A 25207-nucleotide genomic window follows, 5' to 3' on the forward strand; every position below is an offset into this window, starting at 1 on the left:
TCAATAAAAAATTGTTAGGGTAGAATGGGGCCTACTTGAGCATGTGAGGCTTTTCCTCTGCTCCATAACGATAAAAGTCAATGACCTTTGAGGGTGGCGTAAACGTGGTGAAAAGGTGTCGTGTTTACACAAGAAAAGGAAAAGCGGCACCCACACTTATCGGCTATCGACGGCCGGAGCAAAAATTGATTTTGCACAAAAATTCAGGTGTGTGCGCGAGAATAAAGTGGGGCGAGAAAGGCAGGCACACCTTGGTCGTGGTACACATGTTTGCTCGCCCACTCAATAATTCAGTATGCAAATTTGATTACAAAACAAGGCGGCGGCGGGTCGGTGCCGAAAGTGGCGCAAGGAGCGCGCGCGAAATTTAATCTGCCACATCATAAATCGCGAACAGGCTTGTGTGTTTGTGCGTTGATATATTTTGCGCAGTCAATTTGCAGCGTGCTGTGCGCGCGAACACACACCTTTTTTTATTTATGACTTCACGGGCACCCCCGATTTTAATTAAATCTGCCGCCGCCGCCGTTTTATCTGTTGGAGGCAGCCGCAGAGGATCCGTGCCGTTCGTCGCACTACCCAGCTAGAAAGGAGCTATTTTGCAGCTTTACTGCCGAATCGCAAATAAACAGCAACGTTCGAGAGCCTCAAAGTTTCATGGAGAGGCGAGTAAGGCGTCCGTGCCGGCGCTCATTAACAAGAACACGTTTTTTTTTTTTTTTTTTTTTAATATTTTTCTTTTACATGCTTGCTATTTTACATGTTAAAAAAAATTTCGTCTGAAATCAATTCAATCAATTTGAAAGAATTAAAACTTTCAAGTTTTTTATTCCTTGGTTAATTTTCAGATTCAATTTTTATTTTAAAAAACGCCCAGGAAAATTATTGGTAAAAAATAAACTATAATTCTCAATTCTAAACTGGGCGATTCAAATTTAAGTAATTAAAGACAATGCTGTTTCAGCTAAAGTTTTCTCATCTAGAAATATAAAACCTAATCTTTTGCTTCAAGTTTGTACAAAAATTTTTACTCCAATTTTTCAATTTAAAACTTAATTCTGCAGCAAAAATGCTTCAAACATTCCTGAAGAGATGAGATTAAAATATAGCCCTGAAATTAAAATAAAAACAACATCAGTGAATTTTCCGTGAAAAGTACACTCATGCAAGTTTAACTATGATTTTCCAACTTTTAATAATTAGATTAATCAAATTATTTTATCAATTATCAATACTCAATGACGTGGCCAGCCAAAAATTTTAATCTATCATTGCAATTGAAGTTTCTTATTACCAGCGTTAGTTTAAGTAAATTTTTGTTGCCGATTTTAACAATACAAAGATAAAATGAAATACATCAATAGCAAATAAATTTAATTAAGTATTAATTTACTAATTAAATAATTTAACAAGTAATACTTAATATTTAAATAAAATTTTAATTTCTTAAAAATAAATAACCTATACTACAAAAATACGTTAGGTTCACCAATAAAAAGTGAGATTCACGCTCTCCTTTGGAAGAGAGACGGTAGCAGGACGCGCGCGGACACTGTGCGTTTGAAAAGAGTGATTGATCGCCTGGCGACGGCACTGCAGTTTTATTTACACATTTTATCCGCAGCAACAAAGAGCAGCTTGATGTGTGACTGCTCCAAATTCATGAGCGCCGCATCACACACACCCATATTCCCAGCGCCGACCAGCACAATGAATATTTCATCGTGTGTTTGCATAGGGTGGGTATAGTGAGTGCCTTATTCCTGCTGACCGACAGGCACATCCACCACCTGCACATATATACGCATATTGGTGTCTGAAATATTGATGCCCAATCCTGATGCCTCCATTCGCAAATTCACCCGACCTACTAGGGGCTGATTTTCTATTAGATTGCCACGCGCCCGTTTTGCATGGGAATTCTGTGAATTAATTCGCCATATCGGCGCGTGCCACTTTCACATAAAACGTCAAGCAAATTTCGCACTGTCAGCATAGATTCGATCTGGGTAGTGAGTCGTGTACATTCTAATTTAGTAATTAGTCTAATGGACCTCTCAAAAGAATACCATGGAGTGATCAATATATTTTATTTTAAATTAGAAATTAGAATTATAATATAAATCTTAAGATCATTGAGATTAATCCCGAAAAAGAACTGATCAATTTTAATTTTTAATCCAAGCCTGCACGAGTAAAATTACATTTTAAAGTTCTTTTAAGCCACTCTAAACCAACCAATTTTTTTAGGAAAACTTAAATTATAGGTTGAAAAAATTGCATTTATTTATGAAAGTTAATTGAACCAATTCCAGCGTCAACCTTTGAGTAAATAGAGCCGAGAAAAGTGTCATTTCTACTCCGAGCACCGCAAACACATATGACCACCAAGTCAGGTGATGACCTTAAAGACAGCCTTACGGGATACGTCATGCGAGCTTATAATAATAATATTGTATTGACCCCAATTCGTGCAGCCGCTGTGTGTGTTGTATGCATTCTAGAAATACATTTATTTATACACCGGAGGCGAGGGCGAGTAGCGACTGTGAAATTGCGTTCCCTCTTCGGTCAAAGACGTGAGTGTGTTTCATTGGCCACGCAACGGTGTTACCTCGCGGCCAACTCCTCGGTTCACCAATCAATCGAATTCGCAACACGGAAAATATATTTTTGAGATAAAATTTACATTACGTAATGATGGCGTGACACGCCCGAGAACGTTCATTGAGGTGAAAAAAGTGGGAAAGTAAATTGTGAGACTCACTTAATAGCTTAATGGGGCCCAATTTATTATTAATCAGAGTCGGTTCGAACTTCCAAGGACTGGGAAATCGAGAAACACACGCGGATAAGCCTCTATTCCGGAAAAAATAGGTTTTTAGGTAACCACGTGACCTCCCCTCCCAATCAGTTGGCCAATCAGCGCGCAGTGCGGTGTATAAAAAGGAGAGGTTTTTCTGGAGGAGCATCAGTTGCATTCCAGCAAGCTGGAGAGTAATATGTCTTTGGTGGCTCTGAATCAGAGTGGCCACCAGGTCATATTATCCCCCAGTAGGAATTGCAGCATTATGAAGTCAAAATTTAAATTCGATAATAATGATAAAATACAATTCCTTCTATTCGATTCCCTTAAATTATTAAAAAAAAATTAAGCTTTTCAAATCAAATTAAAACTCGAACTGATTGAATTCAGTCAAGATTATGAAAAAATATCATTTTCTTATGAAAAGCAGAAAAAAAAATCAAATATTCAGAGCAAAATTAAAGGATTTATTATTACAAAAAGATCTATCAATGAAAACATTAGCATGCAAGTTTTTAATTTTCAACCCAATTCTACTTTCTTAAAAATAAAACTCATGTTTAAAGAAAATAGTAGAGATGGGCGAATTTATCTGCTATATAAGCTAAATAATAATGACAAATGAAAGCTGTTTCTGCCTCTGTTCTAATTTTCATCTGTCGGCGCTTCCACTGTGTGGAACATCCATAAATTTACATTTTTCTCCTCCACTCTTCCGGCGGCACCACAAAAATCTGGAGCGCCACGGCCGGGCATCGATTTCGCCCAGATGATCAATCGACGACAGCCACCAGGAATGAATTATAGCGAGACTCGCTCGAGAAAATAATAATTCCGCGATGTGCGCGCACCGGCGCGGAAAAATCGCGGCCGGCGGATCGCTGAAAAAGAGGTATATCTTGAAGGCTGGCAACGCTTGGCGGAACCATTGTATAAATCGTAATATTACCGTTGCATGATTTTATTTATATCTTCAGAGTGAACGAGAGAAAGATAGGCCGCATGAACGACCACACAATCAATACAAAATATACATCGGCCGGAGCAAAATTATCAAAATTATTCCTTTGCTGTTTGACGATTGTTCAATGGAATTCGTTTGTGATATTGATATTTTCCTGAAAGAATATTATACTTATTTATTTTTGTGAGTCGTATTTATTTTGTTTAATCTTGAATAAAATGAGTTTTTATGATCATTTGAATTAGGGATGGGCAAGCCTTTTTAACCTATTTGTTGAAAATGAACAAAAGTGTACTAAAGTTAATCCCAGCAAATTATCACTCATTCGATGAAAATAAATCACCTATTTAATACTGTATATTATTCATTATTCATCCCATTGCTTACAAAAACAACCCATTTTCGCCGAAAATAATTATATTTAACTTATTTTCTAAGTTTATAATATGACTCATTTTAAAAACAAGATTTTACCCAAACTCCTTTTCCTCCCTTAATTGTAATAAAAATTATTAGTTTTAATTTCACACAAATTTTGATGCAAAAATAACTGAATTTAAATGTTTTAAATTATTTATTATATATTTTTCTAAAAGCACTTCTGTAAATGATGGACTAAAAATTGGCGCTAAAGTTAATCGAGCAGAAAATTACAAAGAATGCTTTCCTTAATCTCTAGGGAGGCGCAAAAACAATTCGAAAAAGCCATTTTGCAAAGCAATTTAGCTTTTGCCCGGGTCGTCGCTCGTTCTCTCCGCGGCACTATAATTACCAGGCGAAAGTAAACACACGCCTGCAACTATTATTCCAGCGAAACCATGTATAATGCAGAGTACCACTGTCTTTCGTCAAAACATCCTTGCGCAAAACGCACTCATTACGTATGCAAACTTACTGGCGGCATCACCACTCAATTGCCTATAGAATAATCCGCAAGTGGAGGAGCGAAATTCCGCAAATTGCTGGAGAGAAAAACTTTCTTTGTTCCCCGGAATAAGAGAAAAAGAGGGCGTTACGTAATTCGGGGCCACTGGGCGAAAGCGAGTTTTATTATTTTATATATACATGAAGGCCTCGGCATAGGGGAAGCAGTATAAACCTCGTTCATAAAGAATAAACTCGGCCGTAAAGGGAAAAAGTTGTGAGCTTCTGTTGTGCACAGCCGAGTGTGGAGGAGTCTTTTAATCATTCTCGCCGCTCACAACGACTATTCGGGCCGCTTTCTTACACTCGAAGAGCCCCCCACATAATATCTTCAAAAGAAACTGCTGTCATAATGTGCAATTTCAAAAAAATGTGTCAAGAGCTTATATCGTGCAAAAACTTTTGATATTCAAAATTTCACCAGGCGAAAACTTTTAATACCAAGAGATAATTGATTTTTTAGCTTTTTTGTGTTTTTTGTAAAAATTTCAGAACGATGTTTTTTATCTAAAAGCTGCGATTGGGCAAAAAACTTCAATTTTTTGTGGTGATAGGCAACGGTTAAATTGAATTTTAGCTGGAATGACAGACAAATTGTTGATATTTGGTGGAAAAATCCAAAACACGGTAATTTTGTTACACAAATTTTTTTGTTTCATTTTCTAGTCTGTTTCAGGGTGCCTTTTGTTATGCAATTTCCTGAAGATTTTATGTGAAATTTGATTTGAATCTACCTATTTTGAAAAAGGTAATAAATGGTGATAAAAGTTTATTTCAGTTTTGCAAGTGCTTTGTTAATAAATATTGAAAAAGTTGATTTTTTATCTTGAAACTCAGTTTGAAGAAAATAAATGTTTTATTTTTATTTTGGTTAAACAAGTAGATTTTAGTTTTCATCTAAAATATTATTTATATTTTATTTTCCCTGTAGCTTTAATTTAGTTCTTCAGCAATTCCCACTGATTAATATTTTTTTGTAATTTTATTTTTATTACAATCTATAATCTAGAGAGAGAAATGAAACTTTGCAACTGTGTGGTGTAATTAGAAGGCTTTCATCTCTCAATTATTCTCAAGTTGCACTCTTGCGGGAGTTTTCAACAGCCCTCTCCGCCGCCGTCGCCTCGCGCGCACACATTCAGTACACACGAACGGCGAGTTTCAAGAACAAAATGAGCTCTTCGTCGCTCTAATTATTTTCCCCCGGCTCTAAAAACAAACGCAGCGAGAGTGGCAAAACTATTTTCCAAAGGGAGAAAAAGTATCTGGCAGAATCGCGTAATTACCAGAGCCGCCGAGGGCAAAACTTATTCCGAGACCGCAAGAATTCGCCCGAGCCGTAAAATCGTTTCGTTGCGCATGGTTGACCGTTTAATTAGAGCGGCTTATCATTCAATGCGCGAAGCAATTAAGCCAGAAGTTCCGTCGACGCGTCATTCAAAAGTCGACTGCTCAATATAATGGATTCAGGGTTATTCAAAATGAATATTCAGGTCTCTCTATCTTAAAAGTTTAATTAATAAATATTATTTTTCAATTATTATCGAAATTGCTTCCAAATTAATAAAATACTAAAGAACCCAATCTTATGCAGACAAAAATTTACCCAAAACAAAAAAAATTAGGGCTATTCAAAATCCTAGCCTGGAAATGCTTTTTCATCAATTTTGGTTCAAAAATTATTCTTATTTAAAAATTTCAAATTGTTTAACGTAATGATGAAAAAGTTTGTTTTTCGATTTTAACAGACATGTGTTGTAATTTTCAACAGTTTTATTATTTGCATTATTTTGCTTGCCTTGATATCAAATTATAGATTTTAGATTCTATCAGCATTTTCTTCATTTTGAAAAGCCCTCAGATGACACGAATTCAAAGTTTCTGCGACTTGTCGTACACTATTGCTACTAGAGATTGCTTCTTGGTGGCGCACACCACTCCACGATTGTTTTAACCTCAGGCATATTTGATTAGAGCGACCGGGCTGCTGCATTTCTCTCGCTCGGTGATGCTTTTTCCAGCAGAGGCTCATTCTCTGTGTTGCGAAAGCTCGTCGTCGGCAAGTGGGTCACTCTCGCAGCGGTGGCACCAGCAGGAGCTAGGATAAAAAACGTGCTCATAAAAGTAGGCAAATGCCTGACAGATGTGACAAACGCGTTGCATAACTAACATCATATTTCAACGCCGCCAAAAAAGCAGCGGGCGGGCGAACGTCCGACCGACGTCAACAAACACAAAAAGCAGCCGCTCTCGTCCTGGATAATTTTGCAAATTCACTTCAAGAAACTTAATAAGGTGAGAGAGGCTTTATAGTTTTTTTTGTTTTTGTAAATATTTTGTGTAAAAAAAATTATTTTAATAACAATTTTATTTAATTTTAAATATATGTTTACTTTACGTCTTTTTTTGTAATTTTACTTATTTAATATGTTTTCGTTGTAATTTAATAATTTATTACATCTTGAATCATATATTATTTTTAGCTTATTTTATGCTTAAAAAATAAATAAATATAAACAAAAATACATAAGACATATCTTGGACATGTAAAATTTTAGAAATTTGTAAAGATAATATATGACTCATCTTCATTCTGCCTTTATTTCCTGTGAATTTTATATTATAATCATCATTGATCAATAAAAAAAATGTAACCTAATTGAAATCCTACTCTCAAATCTTAATTTAAAACATTTCAGCAATAATAACAAAAATCAATAACGGGCAGGTGTGTCTAATTGGTGGAGAACGGGTACGTTTTGTTGCAGGTAGCACAGCGGGGCCTCGTTATTAGTAATGGAAGGAGACACAGCGCCTGTGTATTTGAAAAGCTGCTCGCAAATAATACATTTGATGCTCTGGTGGGCAAAGGATTGCCCACTCGGCGGGCCGGCGTTGATGATGAAGCTGTACAAAAGCCCGCGCGCATCACGGCCGCTCTTGTGGCTTCTAGGCTAGGTGCGTACAGCCAATAAATTGGGCTCACGTGGAACGACGTGAACCAAGGTTTCTCTCTCTGCCTTGTTTATTGTGTCTGACTGACCGTGTGTGTCGAGCAAGCGGCGGGTGGATTTGCCGCCCTCCAACACACAGGGCTGATTAATTTTTGTCAATCTACTTTCGCGTGTCCAACTCAACTGGTCGACTCGTTACGCAATGCAATATCGAAAATTATTGGACATATCCAATTAATAATTTTATCTGTTCCACCTTTACTTACATTGAAAAAAAAATTAAACCATGAAAATAAAAATAATAATTATAGATTTAAGAAGACAAAATTTAATTTTATTTTTTCCCTAAAATTCGTAAGTTCAATAATTGAAAATTTTTTCAAATGGACCTAATTTCAAATCTTCTTCATTTTTAATAATACATAATTAATGTAACTTGATGGAGAGCATTTTTGTTCATAGCAAAATGTTCAAATAAGAGGATTCAAAATTTAGGGACGGTGAAGAGACCTTTGCGATCAAAATTCGCACAGACCAAAATGCATTGCTGGTAATGGTAGTCAGAAATCATCTCAGGAAGTGCAGAGAGAGACACTGGCTTGATATAACCGCAAAATATTAATTGACTTAGAACAAACTCAAAATTGAACCTTTTAATCGAATACCTAATTAATTGAATACAAAAATTGTAATTCATGGAATTATTAACAAAATTTTGCAAGTTTTTATACAATCAAAGATTTAAAATAAAAATTTTGAATAAAAAATTGTCACAACGCCTTGTGAAAATATTTTTTATTCCCTTCTCTATGCTAATAGATGCAACGACCTGCTGAAAAGTAATATCCTCTAGTCGCGATTCAAAATCATTGCCACCAAGAGGACATTACTCTTCAGCTGCTGGCTTGCAACTGATACCAGCACGATTCAGCTTCCCCTTTTTATACAGCACCGTGCGCTCTGATTGGTGGGTTTGGTGGAGGGGAAGTCACGTGCCCGCGTGACAGCAGCGCTCGGTGGGGAGGGAAGAAAGCTATTAGCTATTTGATGGAGCTTTTTAAAGAGTCGTATACAAATTAAAATGATAACAGCTTGAACCAAACTTTATTCTAATTGTAAGATTAACTTTATTTACCAGGATTTGAAAATTTTTCTGTCCTGATTAAGAATTACAAATTTTTTTTTAATTAATTCTTTGATTATATAAAAACGTGTTAAATTTTGTTATTAATTCCATGAATTTCATTTTTGGTATTCGGTTAAAAGCACAATATCAGTAGTTCTCACAATCATTTTTTATATAATTTGAAATTTATGGAGAAGTATTTAATTTTTAATCGAATAAATCTAAAAATGAACATTTTAAAAGAATTGAAATTAATTTATCTCGAATAACATGGCAGCCATGTAACAGTTTTTTTTTAACTTGCTTCATCTTGCCCTTGGAGTTGCATTCTATATTTCTTTCTTTTCATTTTCCACGCTTTTATAGGAGAAGTGGAAAACAAGCTGTGGATCTTTTGCATCAGCAACCGATTATGCAAAACGCGTGCAAGAAAGTGTGCATCTGGCACCACAGCCTTAAAAATGCAAATGCGGGCGCTGTGGGACTGTGCACGTTTTATATGCAGAAAAAAAAATGAAGAGGGCGAGAGGAGGATGCACTGACGGTGATAATAAAAATAATGCAAGCTATGACGTCAGCGTCATCATCAAGCCGGGCCAGATTGCCGGTAGCTGGTGCGCGGTCTTTGAAAGGCCAGGATTCAATTACAGTCGCATACAGCGAGTGACGACAACGGCGGCGGCCTTTAAAGCACCGCGGGCGCACGAAAATAGAACAGGCGCGCAGAACAATGAAAACTTTTTCACCTGGCAACTTTGCCGGCGAAAACGGTCGGCGGTGCCAGAATTAGGGGCGGCTGCAGTTTGCTCAAGCAGAGTGGGTCTCTTCAGGCTCGTTTTAAGCACGGCTAACAAGGAGGAAAAGATTTATCTCGGCCCCGGTATAAGTGGAATCGGGAGCAGACGTGTCAGTCTGCGGAGAACCTTTTAAATGGCCTCCGAATCCTCTCGCGAAAATGCAATGGAACTTTCCGAGGCGAAACTCGCTAATTGAAAAAAGCGCTCTCCTTGTCATTTGATTAATTCAGTCTTTTCACGAGGAGCACAGGAGACCTTTGAAATTCAACCTCATTAAAATTTTAGCAAAAAAGGAAGGAAGCATGACGACGAGTTAATTATTTTATAAGCTCTAAATGCTTCTGTAAGAAGAATTTCTTTTAATTATTAAGAAAAAATCAAAATGTTTTGGAATATTCATGCAAAATTGAAGAGTGGGAAATTGTTGTGAATTTTAAATTTTAATCTCGCTATGAAGATGTAATTCTTAAATTCTTTAAATTTCTATTGAATACTAATAATTTTATTGAAGAAGAACATCAAGGATGTGTCATGATAAAGGATGAATCGGTGTTTCACATACCAAGAAAGATATTTTCTTTAAAAAAATCGCCTTCTTTAATGAAAAATGCAAAGAACTTTCGCAACGGGGAAAAGACTGGTTCAATAATTAATAACATGAGATATGATAAATCATGAGATTTTCATTGGGGTTATAATTTTGCTGCCAAAATGTTTCAATTCAACATTTTCATGAGCGTTGAAGTGGAAAAAGGGAATTATTGTTCCGTTTCCGGAGATGAAATTTCATCATCAGTAAAGAATGTTCAATAATAATAATAATTTAGAAAATGCCAGTGGAATCAGTTCTCTTTTCAAAGGAAATGGTTTCAGCGAGCACAGTAATAATTGATATCATTCGACGCAAGCCTCAATTTCGAATAAAAGCAGAAACGAGATAAAAAAAAGTCCACTTTGCTAATGCCCGGGACATAAGCTCTCCATAATTCCGGCATAAAAGAAGCGAAACGGCAAGTGGCGCTTTTCCCACGCAGATCGACGCATCTCATACGGTCAGCCCGGCCGGCAATTATGTGAGAGAGGCAAGATTTGTGACACACGCAGAGATATAATGATGCATTTTACGAGCAGCAATATACGTTACGAGTTCAGGTGGAAAAGCTGCGAGGATTAAAAGCAGGCTGACGGAAAAGCCGCCGCCGGGCTTTGCGCCTCTTTGCCGGCAGAAATGTATATATTTGTATATCGAGCGAATGCTGTTTTGCTTCAATAATTCACGACTTGGTTCTTTGTGGGAAAAGCAGGAAAAAAGTCGGTTTCCGGAAAGTGTGTTGATTGATGCATTTTCACTCGGTCGCACCAAACAGAGGCCTTATTTCGCGCATTGATCTACTCCTGCACGCGGGCAACAAAAATCGATGAGACTTGTTATACATATTCGACAGCAGTGCGCGATATTCCCATACATAATGGAGGCAACCAGCTGCGGGGCAGTGAAAAATGGCTCTGCACGCGGCATCAGGCAGGTAGCACGCGGCGCCAGAAATTTTGATTGATCGCCGGTTTTATTAAAAATGTGTTGTGAGATGTAAGTGCGTAATTTATTAGTGTCATTCGGTTGAGTTATTAATTGTTTCCATCAACACAACAATTTGTGTTCTACGGAAGTATGAGAGGTCCGATTTTTTTCATTTTATAGGAAACCATTTCTTTAGCATCAAAAGAGGCTTAAACTGTTGTATGCATATACACAAGATTAAAATTTTCACTATTCAAATAGTATATTTGAAACCAGCTAGGAAAAAGTTATTATATTGATTATGTTAAAAAATAACTCTTTGCTCCTGAAAGGTCAAATCAGATTAGATTGTGAAGATGAAATGTTATCGAAAAGTAAAAAAGGATTATTTTAACATAAAAAAGGGGAGAATAATTGATTAACAGGAATTTTCCTCGTATTATATTAACCGCAGCCATAAATTTTTTGCAATATAAAAACAAGTGATTTAAATTAATTTATTTGACTTTTTTATTAATTTAGGTATCCTCGTGATGGTGACACTAATTGTATTAATTTCTCTTTTTTAAATATATTTAAATCTATTGAATAATCTTCCTAAAGCCGGAAAAGCAGCTTAATTTTAAAAATTAAACTATTTGTCTCTCAATGTCTGTGTGAAAGATATCAAATTTTTACAATTTTTTTCAACTTACCATTAGCGTAGAATTGGGACAATGAAATTTATTTTTAATTTGACTTCGTTTACAATACATTATTCAATAAATTAAAATATGAAATAAAATTGATATTATTCTGTTTTAATTAAGATTTTCGCACTGCCCTTTTTTCCCTGCTCTTCCACTTTATTTCGAGTCACGATCAAAAATCTCGCTCGGAATATTCTCCGCATTTCTCTCTTTCTGCCGGAGCTTTCTCTGGCACACATACACGCATACATATGACGTATATGAATCATAATAAATGGCTTTTTAGAGCCGGAATGGAGTGGCGGCGGCCGGGGTACGTTTGCGCGAGAGCGAAAAACAGCGCAGTCCATCTTTCCTCGCTCTCGGCCCGAAAAGTGCTTAAGCATCGAGAGGTCGTAGTTTTTGCTTCTGGCGAAAGACCCTTGCTCTTTATTCCGAGCGCGCGCCACTGCCCAGAATTCGATATAAACACGTGCGTGAAAACGAGCTCCGGGCCGAGAATTTCAATAACCTGTAGCGCTCCGTCCGCTCTCAACTCTCCGGTGCTAAATGATAAATTGAGAGGCGTGAGAATTAAAGCGCGCCGATCATCGTTTGCTGTCTCGATTGACGACCTCGTACTCAAGAGAGAGAAGAGAAGGCACTTCATTTAAGGTCGTCACAAAATTTATCTTCAAGGAAACGATTTCATTTAAAAAAATTTCATCTTACTTGATCTCCTTGGCCTAAAGATTTTAATTAAAAATTTTAATTTCTTATTAAACAATTACAAAAACTATACATTTTTCAAGACTTTTTTGAAAGAAAACAAAAATTATATAAATATATTTATTTTTTGCAATGTTTAAATTTTATCTATATAATTATTAATTATGTATTGTATTAAATTTTTTTTCTTTAGTGTTATTTTAATATTTTCTTCCTTTATATTGGAAGCAAAATATATGCATTCCAAATTCCAAACTATTATTGTTTTTCAGTTTCAGAATCAATTGATTAAAATCTTTCCTCTATTTGAAACTTGAATTTTTTTAAATTCCATATTTGTCGCTAATTATTTTGTTCAAATTTGGCTGAAATTTGGTTTCTGTACTCACGTTGCGAGCTGGACCGTCTGATGATGTTCTCGAGGAATGTGTTCTGTGGGGCGACCAGCCCTCGTCGGCCTCCGGGCATGTTGGCTCACGCGCTGAGGCTCCGCTTCTTGCAAGAGGGGCGGCGGGGGCGAGGATGGCTGGGGGGCTGGCCACTAGCTGCGTCCGGTGCTGAGGAGCTCAGCCACAGTCCAACAGTGGTGGCAGCCGCCAGTCCATCCCGACGGACTACACGCGCTCATAAGGACGTTCACCGACTCGCCGCAAATACCCTGAGAACATAGCAAGATGCAATTATAAATAACAAGTTAATAGTTTTGACGGTTTTTAATAGCTTTACATTTTATTAAAATTTAATGTGTTTTAAAACAATTTAAATAAATTTTTATATTTTTTATTTTTTGTTTTAATGATTTTTCTTCCTATTTAGTTATTTTTATGATCATTTTTTAACCTTTGCACTTTCATTAGTTTGTAAATTACAGTTTTTTTTTAAATATTTATAAATACTCCTGCAATGAAAAAGTTAGAAACATAATTATAGAAACTAATTTTAAATTTATGCAAAGAGATGGGGTGGAATGTTTAATTAATTACGAATCTATTAAGCTGCATGAAACATATAAATTTTAACTAAAATAACTCTCAAAAATTTATTTAATTATTTTTATATTTTTAAATTTGATCACGATCACGATGCAAACTGTTTTTATATCACTTATAAGATTTATATTAAAATAATTTTTGTAATTAACCGAGTGAAAATATTTTTTTTTCCTTAATTTTCAATGTCAAGATAATTGTTAAGAAAAATTTAGGATATTTGTTTGGCACTTTCCGGGCCTCCTTGACTTTAACAAGTTTAGTTCAGGAAGTATTAAGCACAAGATAATATTGTTGGTAATGTACATTATTATATTTTTTAAGGCGATACTTTTGTTTTTCTTCATTTCCTGCCACGTATGTTATATTATAGCAATAAGAGATGGAAACTTTTTCCCTAAAATGCGCTTTTCCGCTGGTCGCGCGTGTTATTTATATTTATTTTTTTTGCTAGCGCTGCACTTGTTCAAACAAATGTCCTTTTACTGCCGAACTCGAGACAAATTTCGCCCCATTGTTACAACTTGCCTCTTCAGCCAACCCTCAAGAAAAGAGCAAGGGAGAAAAGCGCAAGAGCTCCTGAATGGAAAATGTTGGCCGGGATTGTGTGATTTATATCGGGGTATTAGAGATAAGATCCTGGTCCCTGTGGGCACACGACGAGACGCAGAGATGCTTCCTCCCAACAAACACACTCGATACAAACACTCCGGTGCATCGATCTGAATATTTAAGACGCCAGAGACTTTCTGTTAAAGAAACGCCTTTTTTTCAAATCTTATTTTTTCTGAAATTTTTTTCAGCTGGAATTAAGAATGTACCTAAATTTCTAAATTTAAAATTAACAATTTCTTCTTATCACAAATTATAGGTATCTATATGTGAGGATTTATTTTTTACTAAGAAGTAGTGGAAATTGCAGTTTTACTAATTTTTTTTCATTCACGCTAAAATTCATTGTAATGAAGGATTTTTTAGCGAATCATCTCAATTTTAGTTAGTTTAATTTCATTAGAAAATTCTAGCATTTGAATTAATTTTATTTTATTAAAAGAAGAAAAAATAGCATGTTATACGGGACAAATAAAAATCTTATATTCGTTTTATATTGAATAATAGAAAAAGGTTTGAATAAATCATATTGCCACCGACATAAAGAGTATCTTTCTGTTTGAAGGCACATTTCGCTCAACAGCATTCATTCAATTGCCTTTTGCACACAAGTTTTATTCGTTTTGCGAGATATGTGAATACGAAACGAATTTGGAACCGTTCCAACCGTATTTCGCGAAATAAACTTTTATAATAAATGGAATATTACTTACATGACGACTGCAGCCGAGAGAAGAAAGAAAAATACCGGTCTCTTTATCTCTCTCTTTCTCTTGAAACGACCACGACACAAGTACTGTTATTTCCTTGTGAATTTTATCGTTGTGTAATCTGTTGTGTTATCAGGGGGCCGCGTGGCATAATCAGGCTAACTTTACTAACGCCAACTGCAATTTCCTCACAGCCAGATCAAGAAAAAAAATAAATAAATTTATATTTTTAATATATTTATAGAATTATATTTATGTTTATTATTCTACCACCCTCGCAGTTTTAATTCTATTTAGTAGTATATTAAGTTTTATTAATTCCATTCAGATTCCATTTTGACATAGAGGGAGTTCCAGAAAATATTTTACATAAAAATTAATTCTCTCAATATTTTAAAAGAATTTTTTTTTTTTTTTAATTAATAAGTAGTTCTATATTTTAATTATTATAGCTTCACTCATTCACCAAACTTAAAGGGGAAGGGTTATCGTGTTATTTTTACAGAGAAAAAAAATTAGGAATCAAACCAAAGATCTTTAAAATTCACAGTGATAAAAATTTTTTTGATCTTTATACGAACTATTTTACTGTATTTAAATTTTTATCGATTGACTTAAGAAAATTTAAAGTTGGAAAATAAAAAAATAGACGCTTTTTTTGGAAAAAACATCGTCACTGAAAATTCACGACTGCAGCAGAACTTATTATATAAAAATTCAATTCTTTTCCTTCCACTATTTTAATTTTTTAGGCTGAACAAGCTCGTCGTTCCAATTACGTCTCGTCATTACTTCTCGCTGCGTGAGGAAAAAATCTTCTGCGTTAACTGGTGAATTTGCATTTGGAATAATATTCCACTTGGCGTGCCTAACAAGATGCTTCCCTTTCTTTCATTCGTCGCGCGAGTCGTAATTTTTTTTTCTCAGCCGCCTTCAGACATTTATGCAGAAAAGCAGGAACGCGCGTTGATTTACGCCAAGTGTGTCAAGTGGGTTGTTAGCGCCAGCCTGTAAATTTCTCCCCTCTCTTCAATTCGCAAACAAACAACAGGCGTTTTTTTTCCTGCTTAAAATTTGAACTAATTTTTCTCTATTCCAAGTTGGATGTGAGAAAAACTTGCGAAAAACCGCAGTCTTGTTCTCCCCGGAGCTCGACAAGGCGTGAAATTGGCGTGTGCGGCTTTTCCTCTCATTAGAGTGGAACGAGCAGCTTGGTTATTTTTTTTTTTACATAGCACGTGGCGAACGATAATTGCAGCTGCACTCTCTTTCTGCACCAAAGGTCGGGCGCGAAAGTGTCACGGTAATTAGCTCTGGGTGCCAATGCGACCAGTTGATTGCTTTGTTCGATAAAAAAACCAGGGTGAAAATTATGTTTCACTAGAAATGTACTACAAATTGGATTCAGGTCAATTTGATCGCTTGAACTCGTTACGAAGGAAACAAATTGAGTAAAACAGATAAAGTTCAATATCCTAAAAGGAAAAAAATATTTACAATAAAAAATTACTTTCGTTGTTAAATGCAGATTGTTTCACTTTTCTGAGTGATGAATATTGCAGCAAAATTAAGTTGAAGTTGCAAATTATTTGACATTATATTTTATCTATTGTATAACAAAATGTTTCAATTGAATTTTATAAACACGTGCTGTCTATGGACAGAGAAATCAACTATTGTGCCAAATTTATTATGCGCTGTAAATTTGCAGAATTGAAATTTTTTAACAGACGCAACAATATTTTATAAAAAAAACTAAATATAAATTTAACATTAAAATCTTAAATCTAGCACGATAAATTTTAATAAAAACAGTTATTTGTAAAAAAATTTAATTTAATAATAATTTTTATAAATTTTATTTTTTGATATTTTATATCTAGACACTAAAACACTCATTTTAATTATATATTTTTATTTCTATTTAGAAAAATTTTATATAATTTTATCCCTTAAACATTGATGAAACAATTATTAGAATTAAATTTGTTAATGTTGATCATTCCATTAATTTGCTGAATTTTATTTTTAATAGAAGATCAATGATAAGAAACCACTAATTTTTCCAAAGCAAATCAATTAGATTTCTATATAAATATTTTTAAGTATAACTTCATACAGTAAAAAAATGTCCTCAAAGATTCAAAGTTTTCTTTTCAATATCACTTTTGAATCTTTAAAACTCCATAAAGGAAGTCAAAAGTTTACGACCCATATATAGACTTTCCAACTAGATTATTTTCTCCGACTCAGCAACACTTTTTCACAAAATCGGCAATCACATTATCCCGTAGCAAGAGTCAAAGTGTCATCTATCAGAGTTAGCCCGACCGCTCTGGTGTTCCTTTTCGTCTTTTATCTATTTTATTCTATCCGTTTGGAAGGGCGAAGGTGTGCGCGCTCGCCCGTTAAATACATTTACAGGATTATTTTTCGGCACGCTCTAATGGTAATTTAAAACTGCTCCTCTCCCTTTGTCCGCCACATTTTTCATCCTTGACGCAAAAGCAAGTTTAGTCGGCTTTGCAGGCAAAAAGAGACGCGAGAGAAAAGCGGCGACGGCCCGAAAAGCAGCAGCAGTTATTCGACTCAGTCATGCGTCAAAACGTCAGAATTTCTTTTTTCAGCTTCGCACACAAGCAGCAACCAACACGCACACGCGAAACTGACAATCTCCTTGAATTCCACGCCAAAACTCATTTTGTTTTCAGCCCCGCGACGGCTAATCTCGTTGCAAAAAGTTTGAAGTTTGTTGTTTTGAAGAGACGCGAGGGACAGGGTGATGAACATTTCAGCTTAACAATGGACCCAGTCAGACAAAAGGAAGATTTTACAGAAATAAAATAATTAATGCGATTTATTTACATTTTATTAAATATTTAAAATTTTCAATAATTTTGTTCCTTCTGCCTACAATTAGAATCATTAAATTGCTTTGAAAAATTAACAAAAAAGAGAAACTCATCGCCAAATATATGTTGTTATTTTTCTGCTTGTGACATCAAATCACGTAAAAAAATATTAATTAAAAATGAATATTTTTAACGTTACGTACATTAATTTTAGCTCTTCAGGTCGTTTGACATTTTTTCTGTGGCGCCGGCGCCCATTTCTGTAATTTTGATCAGTTAAAAAGCTTTTCTTTTAATCTACGTTTGTCAGTGATTTAGACAAATCTACATATATTTAAATTGAATTTTATTTTTAAAAACAGCTTAGAAGAAACGCTCAGCTGCTAGAAACAAAATATTGAAATGAGACAATTTATTGGTAAGCACCACTATCATTATAAAAGTGTGCATAAAATTTATCTAATTTTCGTGGAGAAATGTTAAATAATTGTTTTTAACCATATTTTTTTTCTCTAAATTATAATACCCGCTTTTTCTGATTTAAAAATAGTTTCCAGGCAATTGCTGAAAATTTTAAGGAACAGCTGCAATTATAATTAGATTATTTAAATTTTATTGTACTAAAATCGGAAGGAGTAGATTTTCATTTGAGACTTTTTACTTTTAAAAGTGACGGAACGGTCCATAAAATATCAATTTTTCAGTTTTTTGTCTTCGGGTACACATGTACGCATAATATAATGAGAAAGTTTGACAGTTGGACGGTGTTCGTCGATCGATCCAAGTCAAAAGTTGGCTCGCCACCTGCGGTTGCCCAATAAGGTCACCCTTAACGATTGGTCAATGGCGTTTCGTGTGATGCTCTCCTCGGAAAATGTATTTATGTGTGACGTTTCTCTCTGCGTGTGTGTGTCATTCAAGAAAAAGTAGGTTGCGGCGGCCTGCCATGTTCATAATAATAATATATGTGTGCGCCTTGTTTCTTCATCACTACACACAACAGGGCCGAAATTGAACCCTTTCTAACGTAATATTCGAGCTCGCCCGCAGACGTTGGAATTCCCGAAAGAATTTCCCCGCAGAGAGAAAGAGTGGCCAACGGTTAAAAGCTTTTTGCTCCTGTTTTACTGCAGACTGCAGCCACTTTTATACATTGTATTATATAAAATAAAAACTACTCAAACGAGCATCTGAATCTTTAGAGAAATTGCGAGGAATTTTTTTACACATGAAATAATACAATCCGGATTAAGAGACAAATGTGTGATTACAATGGTTCTATTGAAAAATATGAACTCCCAGAAACTTAAAGATATCTGAAATTTATGAACAATAAATTATTGGAATCAGTTTATAAATTTTAATTCAGCAATAACTATAAATTGCTGGAAAAATTTACATTTTTTAAAAATTTAATTTATTTAGAACTATGTAATTATCAAAAACATTTGATATTTGACTGCAATAAAATAAACCGTACTGATAATAAAATTCCTCTCATTTTGCATTGCTCAAAACTGCGTCGGATGTTTATTTTGCTTGGAATTATAATTGTGTCAACCAAGGCCTGACAAATAATGTCATGACAAATAATTCCTACCAAAACATCTCTCGGTACGCACGACTGAGCTTTGGGGCGCTCGTAATTAGCCAATCAAGAAAAGGTGTCACCCGGCATTAAATTCAGCCCCGACCGCGACGTAATCGCGTTAATCATACGCGCACACTCACACATGCAGCAGCTCGCGCGCGGAATTAACCCGGATGAAAGGAGTTTACTTCCGACCCGAGAGATGATTACAAATGCAAATTCCGAATTCTGACGCAGTACGCAGTCTGTCTATATTCGTGCAACGGAAATTTTTTTTTAATTTTTATTTTTTTTTTTTATTTGTATTTTGTTAAAAATAAAAGATAAATGTAAATATATGTATTTCTCAAACCGTTTGTATTATTTATAAATATGATAATTATGAATAATCCACTTCGGGAAACTAATTTTATTCAATATGTAATAATTTTAATTAGGTAAAGTGCAATATTATTTTAGGCTAGAATGTCAATTTATATTATGACTTGCTGAAATTTTACTAAAGTGCTTAAACTGCTAATTAAAATATTAAATAATACTCTAAAGTTTAATACATTAAATTTTAGATTTTAGATAATTTGACAATTTTAATAATAGTTTTTATTTAGTTGTTAATTCATATATTTTTATAAATTACTTTTAACTAACATGTTTTTATTTCTAAATGTTATCCTGTATTATTTACCGCAAACGTAATTAAAAAAAATTACAAAATAAAATCTTATTAAATATTACATACCAAATATATATTTGAAGAAAATTTTCATTGAATAATATGAAGTAATGAGTCTACAGTCTACAGCGTCAATTCTATGTATATTATAATTTACTGTAAATTCAATACATTTCCATCTTTGCTCTGCATTTTGATGCTCCTTATTAACTGCTGCGTGCGCCACACAAACTTCTGGCGGCGCCTTTTCGGGCCCCCGCCACTGCACGTGGGACTCTGTGTGCATTACCTAATAAGGCAATCGCCAAGTTAATAATTCATAGCGCAGCGACGCACCAGCTACAACACCACTTTCCATTTGATAGTGTCAACACACATTGCTCCACCATAACTCATGCACTCGCTACATCGATCCCTCCAAACGCTGGCGATGCACATCTCGCGGTTTGCCACGTTTGTTTGCTTTTCGCTATTTTTGTACCGATCGACACTAACATTACTTTTTTTTACTCGAATATACATGATACATGATAAGATTTGGCACGGAGCAATACATAAATTAATGCAAATCAATGACCACAAAAAGGATGCCATTTAAAAATTAATTAAAAGCGCAGCAAGATTATGTAATGAAAATCGCGTTTCAAGTCTTATAATTTTTAATTGTTAAATAATATATACATAAATTTACAGATTCTTTTAGTTAATTTACATCATATTAAAATATTTTTTTAGAATAATAAATATTAAAATTTTGAAAATTGGAGACGATCACAATGATAATATTCAATTTAATAAAATAAATAAATAATTTTTACAAGCAAAATTGTGCCAAATTTAAAAATATTAGCAAGATTCGTCGTAATCAATTGAATTACTATCACTGCAAGCAGCGCTGAAAATATTATGGTTGCAGCGCTTCCCCTCTTAGCGCACTCAACCCACGTGACCGATCAGGCCAATCAGAGCGACTCTGTGGGTATAAAAGCCGGCCGCTGCCAGCGAGAGGTATCAGTCTGGCTACAGCCACTGGAGAGTAATGCGGCCATAGTGGCTGTGGACTTGAATAAGCCACTAAGGTGTATTGCTCCCCAGTTTGGAGATTCAGCACAACAACGAATGACGGATGTCTTTCGTGCTCAGTCTTTTTCAATTCAATGCTTAATAATTATTGCATTGACTTGTAGAAGATTGTGTATGAAAGTTGTTATTAACAACGATGAAATTTTTGAATTTAAAAATTCAAATTAATTAATTTTTTAATTTTAGCGCAATTTAAAACTAGTATTAAAGAATATTAAATTATAAAATAATTTTAAATTCCTAATAATGAATTCTAGATATTTAGAAAAATTCTATTAATAATCGGGCCAAACTAATAAATCCAAGTCAAAGAAGATCCGCTGGCCAGTGGCGCTTCTTGCGAGACCATTGTTTGTGCCGAGGGATGACAAATTACAGCAATCACGACACGGTGATTACAATTTCAAGCATATCCGAGCAATGGGCAGCTCTCCAAGCCTCTCATCGGCACCCGCCGCCGCCGGCCGTGGCGTGTTCGGGCCAAAAATCACGCGGATATGCAGCCGCTAATTTGCACCACGCCCAACTAACAACAGTAATAAACCTGGACAAAGTGACAGGCAGAACCTGTTCTTCCCCTTGGCGTGGTGGGGGACCGAATTCGGAACTCGCTTCCATTTGGTCTTTTGCGGCCGGGAAACAAGTAGGTCAGCCAAAATGATGGTCTGGCGGCGTAAAAATAACAATGGGAGCTGAGTGTGATTTATGCCGGCTGGGCAAATAGAAAAAAACTGCAAAGCATTCGAGAGTTCTCCAGAATCTGTAGAGTAATTTTCAAGTAATTTTTTTTTATTTATTGAACAAAAATACATACCGCCGTAAGCTATTTTTACCAATTGAGGATTTCTGATTCATGTTATCATGTAAAACTTGAAGATAATTTATAGGAAAATAAAGAACAAAAAATTGGTTGTTTTGATGCTAGATTTTAAATTCTAAGTAAATATTTGTGTGTCAAATATTTTCTCGAATACTTCCATTGCTGATAATTTCTTATTTTTATTGAACTTCTCCACACATTTGTGGTGTAATTTTTTTTATCAACCACAACTTATAGGCGCTGGGTATGCAACATGTTTAACATGCACACGAAGCAAGTTGCCCACTTCTCTTCACGTTCCTGGGATTTATTATTTTTGTGTTTTTCTTTTTTCACTCCTGCTTCATTCTCATAAGCACACCGTTTTTCATATTCATGCCCGTCTCTAACTAACAAGTCACGAAGAGTTACGATTTCACAATGCAGAAAACGCAAATAAAAAAGAGAAAGGTTGCTTCGTCATGATCCTCGGTGGAGAAAAGCGGCGCCTCCTCGTACATACACGCGGCCTAAAGGAGATTTCACCTTTTCGCATCGCTTTTAATATTTCATTTGACAGCTGCCGAGCTGCCAAGAGTAAAATAAAGACGAGCGCCTCTTTTCTCCTCCACGCGGGGCCAAATTACATTATACGACTGCCGGATAAAAGAAAAAAATTCGCAGCCATATATAAAAAGCAACGAGGCCTCTCGGCTGGAAATGAGTTTTTGTAATAAAGCGCCGCTTTTGCACACACACACACACGCTGCCGCTCTCGTACGCAGATCGCGCGGTTTGGAAATGTGTCAAATTAGAACTGGGGTTAACTTTGCAGAAGTTAATTCCCACATCAAAGCGCTCCCATTCTGCTTTTGTTAGGCAGCGCGTGTATCATTAAAAGTTTTCTAATTGAAGGATTATCTGGTTTTGCGCGCGGAAACCAACCAGAGGGCATGCAAAAATGGGACGCAAAGTTTTAACTTATTTTCTGCGTTTGAATTAGAATGTGGAGCACAACCGCAACGCGGCTGAGTTGGCTCTGTTATATAAAATGCTTGAAATATAAAACAAAAGTTATTTTATATTTATGAAAATATATGAGTGCTGATAGTCGCTATTTAAGTCTAGGCTAAAACCGTTTATATTTGTGGGAAAATACTTATTTTATTTTAGGTATAAACGCCCAGGTCATCATTTTTCAAATTAGATTAAGAGATATTCATACAATAAATTAATTATTTCTTTTTTCATTAGAAAAATGACGTTTTCAAAATTTCTAGCTTTATTTAAATCCATAGGAATTGTATACAACATAATGTTACACTCTCAAACAACGCACAGAAGCAGCATAATTGATTTAGATGAATATGTAACATGTGGTGGCAATAGCATAAAAATTTATAAGTTGTTATTAATGCAGACAATAATTTATAAAATAATTATTAAAAAGCAAAAAGGTTTTAATAAAAAAAAATAATATAAATTTAAAAAAATTAAACAGTGCAAAAGTTTTATACGCTTAATCATTATGTGTATTAATTTTTCAGTAAAAGAATGTTAAACATTATTTGATTGTATTAATTTAAAATTTATTTTACAAATGATCTTAATAATTTCCAGAGTTGCTATTTAGTTTTCAAAAATACAATCATGTCCATGTCAAAAATTTCCACTCGTGAGAAGTCAGCCAGCGTTATTCAATTTGATAAAAATGTGCCGCTGCTGGCTGAGAGTGGCTTTATTTCATTTTGCAACAATGGTCGGGCCGGGATCGAGAGCACGTGTACGAACATGGTATCTTTTTCCGCTAGGGCTCCTCTTTTGTTACCAACAAGGGGATAAACTAGCTGGCGCCGAGCTACGTGGCGAAAAAAATTGTAGCACAATGCAGCTGCAATGCAATTAAAAATTAATTTTTCGAGCGGCGTGCAGTGCGAGCGAGCGAGCGAGGAGAAAATTGACCCAGATTCGAAAGGGCGCATTAGGGAGATGAGTTTCAATACGAGTTGATGTAAAATAAGAGAGGGTGAATCTTTTTGTTCTCGAGAAGAAGTGCGAGATGGCAGCTGCGAATTTTCAATTGTCACACTGCGGAGACGAGCAAAAATCGCGATACTCTTCAAGATTGGCACCGCCCCGTGCGCTGTCAAATCCTTGAATTGACGCCCGTTTTTTTTGCCCGTTTTCACGCCAGGGTCTTGCTTGGGAAAAAAGATTAGACTATACGAGCTGCTCGGATTGGCGTGAAACGCGGCGTCTTGTTGAACGCGCCGGTTGCTTTTATTTTGCAGTCGCTTTCCTCGAAATAATCAGAATGAGCAGAGTGTTTTCGCGCGTTTCAAGCATTACGACTCGGTCCTAAGGCAGAGGATAAAAAAAAATATCCCTATACGCTGGAGAGAAAATCAATTTTTGGCTCCTCGTCAATTTAAAATCGGCATTTGTGTTAAAAAATTCGGTGACATAAAAATCGTTCATAAATTATTAAGGTTTTTTTTAAAAATAATTGACAATTGATTGTATTTTTATCATTTCAATTTTTTAATGGTTAGTATATTTTTGCTGCTGTTAGTGGCCAGAACTGGACAGAATGTTTGATTCTCAGAATTTTTTTTGTTAAAACAAAGTTCTCAAAGCAGAAAAACCGGTTTTTATCATTTTACAGCATTGTTACAATTCAGTGCTTTATATTCAATTTTTAGGATATTTAATTTTATCATAATTTTTTTTCAATATTGCACGAAAAAACGATAAAATATATAGACTCATAATGCTTCATTTATAATCCATCTTGGTTTTTTGTTTTTAATTTCATAACGACAATAAATGCTTTTTTTATGTGTTTTAAAAAAAAAACTTCTTCCTTCCTCTATATTATGATCGTCCAACAGTGCAAAATGTAACGGACGCAACGGACCAAACAAAAAATGTCAGTTAAAAATCGATTCGGGCAGCAGGCAATTCCCTTCCAGCTAATTGACCAAATTTGCTCTCTGTTTCCAGACGAGGGGAGCGCGAATTAACTTTCGGGGCGATAATTCGATTGGGGGGTCTCTTGTTTGTTTGCACTGCGTTTCCGTTATTTCGTCGCAGCACTTCCCTTAAGCACCAGCGAAACTTGTCTTTCGAGAAAAAGAAAATGAGTGAGAGACTTACCAAAATGCGTTGCCGCAGGGCCCGGCGAGAGGTGATGATGATGGGTCTCGACCCACCGAGAAGAAAACCTTCCCACTTCACTTGTTACTTCCTCACGCATGCTTGCCTGAGGCGCCAGCAACCTGAAACATGCACAGCATACAATCTCATTAATTTTTATTCGTCAGTCGTTTTGTGGAAAAAGGAGAGGGTTTGTATTAATTGATAATACTGCAATTAGAGACAAAGTTTCCATACAAAATTGGCTCTCCAGGC

General features: G+C 35.3%; 1 protein-coding gene across 11 annotated transcripts in view; it reads right to left on the minus strand.

Moving 5' to 3' along the window:
- LOC132199479 (potassium voltage-gated channel protein eag) overlaps positions 1 to 25207 on the minus strand; it is a 104324-nt gene that overhangs the window by 63462 nt on the left and 15655 nt on the right. For 10 of the 11 annotated variants that reach the window (XM_059624236.1, XM_059624230.1, XM_059624228.1 and 7 more), the window contains exons 2-3: positions 24953 to 25074; positions 12877 to 13145 (exon numbers count right to left, since the gene is read on the minus strand). In XM_059624236.1, the coding sequence (XP_059480219.1) occupies positions 12877 to 12955 (79 nt within the window). In that variant the 5' untranslated portion in view covers positions 12956 to 13145; positions 24953 to 25074. Of the gene's footprint in view, positions 1 to 12876; positions 13146 to 14801; positions 14876 to 24952; positions 25075 to 25207 lie in introns of those variants that run through there. The other variant, XM_059624226.1, reaches the window with a different exon arrangement.

The sequence above is a fragment of the Neocloeon triangulifer genome, unplaced genomic scaffold (genome assembly GCF_031216515.1).
Source record: "Neocloeon triangulifer isolate White Clay Creek 2 clone unplaced genomic scaffold, ASM3121651v1 ptg000014l, whole genome shotgun sequence".
In the NCBI taxonomy this organism is placed as follows: Eukaryota; Metazoa; Arthropoda; class Insecta; order Ephemeroptera; family Baetidae; genus Neocloeon; species Neocloeon triangulifer.